A 5,555-nucleotide genomic window follows, 5' to 3' on the forward strand; every position below is an offset into this window, starting at 1 on the left:
AAGGAGTGAAAAAATAAACAAAAATTACCAATTAATAATGTTTTTTTTATTTATTTAAAATATACTTTTTTTGTATAAAGTATAACGTTTTTTTCCCCATGTTTCCATTTTAATTGATTTATTTTACATTTTAATTTATTTATTTTACATTTTTATTTATTTTACATTTTAATTGATTTATTTTACATTTTAATTGATTTATTTTACATTTTAATTGATTTATTTTACATTTTAATTTATTTATTTTACATTTTTATTTATTTTACATTTTAATTTATTTATTTTACATTTTAATTTATTTATTTTACATTTTTATTTATTTTACATTTTTATTTATTTATTTTACATTTTAATTTATTTATTTTACATTTTAATTTATTTTACATTTTAATTAATTTATTTTACATTTTAATTTATTTATTTGCTTTTTGAGACCTAGAACCTGTTGTGTGTCTAAATTGTCCCTGCACATGAGTTCCTCAATGTTTTTTTAATACTTCATCAGATAATTAAGGTGTTTTGGCCTTCTTAAAGGTTCTAGATGAAACCCTACAGCAAATGATTTCCCAAGAAGAATCATTTACGCTTACTAAGAACCTTTAATAGACCAATGAACCTCTAAAGAACCTCTGGAGAAGCCAAGAGCCAATTAAAGGTTACGTACAGTAGAATCTGTCAGGTTCAAGGTATCAAGTAGAAGATCATGATTCATGATCAATAATTTGGAGGTTGTGAGATCTTGAGAGCTTTACGGTTCTTGTCTGGTTCTTCAAGTAAATAATTAAGTGTTCTTAGTCGTCCTAAGGTTAGGTTCCGAGTAGAATATCCCTATCAGCTAGGTTTCAAGGATGAACCCTTAAAAAACCTTCAAAGAACCCAAGAACTAAGTGAATGTTAGTCTGGTTTAGCTCTGGATATCAAGAAGAAGATATTGTGGAGTTTGTGATATATTTCTTTCTCAGGGTTCTTTAGACGTTCTTTAAAAGTTACACTTTTACTGCTACACGGGACCTTCTCTGTCTAAACAGAAGAACCGAAGAACCTCTAAAGGTTCTAGTTTTTTAAATAAAGAGTGCTTAATGAAGCAGCGTAAGAATATCTCACGGTGCATGAGGGTGAGCGAGACGTGAGCTGTCAATCAAGCTGAATAAAAGGCGGAGGACGGAGGCGCGGTATTGATGTGTAATGTTTCCACATGATGTTTCCTGTGATGTCGCAGCAGGCTGAGAGGGTTCTCCATGTGTCGTTTTCCTCGCCGACATTCACAACAATGCAGTGCGCTCAATCAGAGCATGTGGATAGATAATAACTGCAATCTGCTCGACATGCTGAAGGACAGGAGAAACATTTCCACACAGGAAGCAGCCGCACGCTAAAGACTGCTTAAGGACAGGGTCTGTGTGTGTGTACGTGTGTGTGTGTGTGTGTGTGTGTGTGTGCGTGTGTGTGTGTGAAGCTCTACTTCATCACTGTCACTGGTGAAGGAACCACGCCTTCTCTTTCTTTTACAGAAAAGAAATCACAATAGCGTCACGTGTCAGAAATCACGTCTGGTTCACGTGAAGTCATGTGTGTGGTTTTTTTCCCCACAGATATATTTATTTATTTATTTATTTATTTATTTTACAATATTCATTTATTTCATGTGATGTTTATGTAATTCCTTTTTTCCGTTAGATTTAATTCAATTAGATTATTATTATTAGATTATTAATTTTTTTTTTTTACTCTTTTTACTGACATGATTAATTTCTTTCGATGTGATTTTCTTTCTTGATTCATTTATCAAATTAACACATTAATTTAACACGATTCATTTATTTTCACTTGATTTTTATTTGATTTATTTATTTTCACGTCTGATTTTAACACGATTCGGTTGTTTTAATGTGATTTTTTTTTTACTTGATTCATTTTTAACATGACCTACACATTTCAGTTATTTTCAGCAAATGTTTTTGTTATTATATCATGATAATCGTACTAATGACTTCATTGTCATGTTTTTCTTTTATATAATAATTAATTGAATTATTTAGTGGGGGCACGGTGGCTTAGTAGTTATCACGTTCGCCTCACACCTCCAGGGTTGGGGGTTCGATTCCCGCCACCACCTTGTGTGTGTGGAGTTTGCATGTTCTCCCCGTGCCTCGGGGGTTTCCTCCGGGTACTCCGGTTTCCTCCCCCGGTCCAAAGACATGCATGGTAGGTTGATTGGCATCTCTGGAAAATTGTCCGTAGTGTGTGATTGCGTGAGTGAATGAGAGTGTGTGTGTGTGCCCTGCGATGGGTTGGCACTCCGTCCAGGGTGTATCCTGCCTTGATGCCCGATGACGCCTGAGATAGGCACAGGCTCCCCGTGACCCGAGGTAGTTTGTATAAGCGGTAGAAAATGAATGAATGAATGAATGAATTATGTTCAGCAGTTTGTTTGTTTTCTTGGTGTATTTTCTTACCCTAAATTGTGAAGGTTCATTTTCACCTTCTATCGCTTGATTCGACAAACATGATTTTTAGATAATTCACAAATTTTCAGCTGATTTATTTCCTGAAAGGATTAGTTTATTTTTCCGTATTTAAAAAATTTATAAATATTTTCCCGGCTTCATTTTTCATTCAATACATTCTTTTTCACGTTTTAATATTTACTTCATAGGTCACGTGGTTTTAACTTTAGTTTTAAGTCTTCAGTGTAAATGTTAAGTTTCACAGTTCTGTGCACGTTCAACCGCCACATGGCTTTAAATCTGTAAATAGAGCCTTTCAGACATGGCTGTAAATCTTCTTCGGTTAATAATATAGGTGGAAGCACGTCCTTCAGTGTAAATCCACACCGAACAAGAGAAAAGAGTCTCAATAAAGACACCAGGGGAAAAACATAAACACGCTGCAGTTTTACAAAGCAAGGGAAGCTCATTTCATGTGCACAGTGTAATAAACACCACAACACGGCAGCCGTATTACAATAAACTCGATACGCTTGCTTTAATAAAGCGCTGACGCATTCAGGAGTGATGCGACCTTACACAACCCTGCTGCTAGACGTGTTTGCATCATGCCGGCTTCATACAGTGTTGTGAAAAAGTATTTGCCCCCATTTATTTCTTTTCTTTTATTTATTTATTTTTTTTACATATTTGAGAGAGTGAGAGATTTTCAGTAAAGTAATAATGATAGATAGTAGATAAATATGATAAATAATAGTGGGAATCAGGAAAGGGGGCAAATACTTTATCACAGCACTGTACTGCTATGGAGCCTTACTGGTTCCTCCAAAGAGAAAAAACACAAGGTTGATTGAAGAAAAAGTTCTCAGAGGGTTCTTCAAAAGGTATTTTGAAGATGTTTAAGGTTAAGGGTTCTTATCTTAGAGATACAGTCCATGAATTATTCTCTTTCTTTCTTTCTTTCTTTCTTTTTTCCCTAAACATCCACAAAAGTCTTTGAAGGACTTGATTTCTCCCTGGAACCCTTTCTGACAAGGGACCCATTAAAGGTTCCCCCAGTGACACAGTGAAAAAAGTAAATACGTTTTTTTCAAAGGTTCTTCCAAAAAGCATTTTTGCGTCTTCGATTGTTCTTATATTCTTAAAACGGTTCTACTTTGGAACCCTCACTGAATAGCAAACCTTTTCTAAAACTTCTTCATAGAACCATTAAGGTTTCCAATAAGGGAACTTTATTGTCTAAAAAGGTTTGCTAAGAAGAATGTTTAAGATTAAGATTGAATGTTTCTTTTTCCAATTTACTGTTTGTCCCTTTGGGAGGAACCTTTTATATGTAGATAGATAGATAGATAGATAGATAGATAGATAGATAGATAGATAGATAGATAGATAGATAGATATTATGGATAGATAGATAGATAGATAGATAGATAGATAGATAGATAGATAGATAGATAGATAGATAGATAGATAGATAGATAGATAGATATTATGGATGGATGGATAGATGGATAGATAGATGGATGGATGAATGAATGGATGGATGGATGGACGGACGAATGGACGGACGGATGGAAGGATGGAGAACCCTCGACCTACTGAGAAAAAAATGATGAAGGGTTCTACACAGAACTGTGACAAATTAAAGGTAGGATTTCAAGACGTAACCTTTTAGTTTAAGAATGTAAGGATGCGCAATATGTCGTTTGTAGTATGCAAATGAGACATATGCAAACTATCCATATGCAAATGAGCGATATGTAAATGAGCAACATGCACATGAGCAATGAAAAACAAACATTTCTTATTGTGTTCTTGAACAAAACTGATGCAAATAAAAGCCAGCAGCTGCTCGTGCTTCTGTAATGTATTCATATATTGGATAATAAATTTGAGCTAAATAAATAAATACATTAATTAATTAATAAATTCATTCATATGACAGCAAGACAATCACAAAGTGATGACAATATAATGAACTTCACATGCAAATAATCATTTGTGTTTTTAGACGCTTCACATTTAACCCTCGTGTGTTTTAATTAATTTAATTAATGAATTAATTAAGATCGTGTGTGATATCCTGCAGCTTATATATTACTTCTGCCAGCTCTAACACTCCATTCTTCTTATACAACCACAACCGGCTTTAAAGAGAAATAAGACACCAAAGAACAACCGAAATCAACAGAAACGGGATTAAAGCCACGACCAAGTTCATGGTCACTCCGGATGGACAGCCGGGGCCGCGTCCCAAATAATCATTACACAGGGGTGAAATAGGCTGGGATCCACTCACAGTGCGCTCGGTTCTGTACCGGCTCGGTTCTGTACCGGCTCGGTTCTGTGCCTGCTCAGTTCTGTACCGGTTCGGTTCTGTTCCGGCTCGGTTCTGTACCGGTTCGGATATGTGCCGGCTCGGTTCTGTATCGGTTCGGTTCTGTTCCGGCTCGGTTCTGTTCGCTGCAGCACAGCTGTTAGAATGATGTGAGGAAACACTTACCCACAAAAGCGGAGAGCCAGATGCCAAGCAGACGCGCAGCAGCCAGGAGGCGCCTTCCAGTCGCCATGTTCATCACTTTCCCAAACGTGTGCGGGGATAAAAACAAAGCCGCACCGGATAGAGGAGGAGAGAGAAAAAGGGATGAGAAAAGAAGAGAAAGCGGTTTCCTCCTACGACCTACGACAAGCGCTGATCCCCGGGAGCCGCGCGCCGTCGCGCCATTTTACACATCCACCAGGAATCTTTCCTTTCCTTCTTCCCGTTATCTCTCTGTCTCTCTGTCCGTCTCTCTGTCTCTCTGTCCGTCTCTCTGTCTCTCTGTCCGTCTCTCTATCCGTCTCTCTGTCTATCACTGAAGCGCTCCGTTAAAGCACCGCGCTCCGCCGCCTCCTAACGCGCACACAGCACTCACCGTGACTGGCGGTGTAATCTCTCTCTCTTTCTCTCTCTCTCTCTCTCGCTCTCTCGCTCTCTATCTCTCTCCCTGTCTCTGTGTGTGTGTGTCTCTCTCTTTCTCTCTCTCTCTCTCTCTCTCTCTCTCTCTCTCTCTCTCTCTCTCTCTCTGTCTCTGTGTCTCTCTCTCTCTCTCTCTCTCTCTCTCTCTC

The 5,555-nt window shown here is 37.4% G+C and overlaps 1 protein-coding gene across 1 annotated transcript in view; it reads right to left on the reverse strand.

The window, feature by feature from the left end:
- Positions 1–5,040, reverse strand: part of igdcc3 (immunoglobulin superfamily, DCC subclass, member 3) — a 72,505-nt gene extending 67,465 nt beyond the window's left edge. The window contains exon 1 of the mRNA XM_060859526.1: positions 4,951–5,040. Coding sequence (XP_060715509.1) covers positions 4,951–5,023 — 73 coding nt within the window. The 5' untranslated portion in view covers positions 5,024–5,040. The remainder of the gene's footprint in view (positions 1–4,950) is intronic.
- Positions 5,041–5,555: the final 515 nt, after the last annotated feature.

This window comes from Tachysurus vachellii, chromosome 23 (assembly GCF_030014155.1).
Source record: "Tachysurus vachellii isolate PV-2020 chromosome 23, HZAU_Pvac_v1, whole genome shotgun sequence".
In the NCBI taxonomy this organism is placed as follows: Eukaryota; Metazoa; Chordata; class Actinopteri; order Siluriformes; family Bagridae; genus Tachysurus; species Tachysurus vachellii.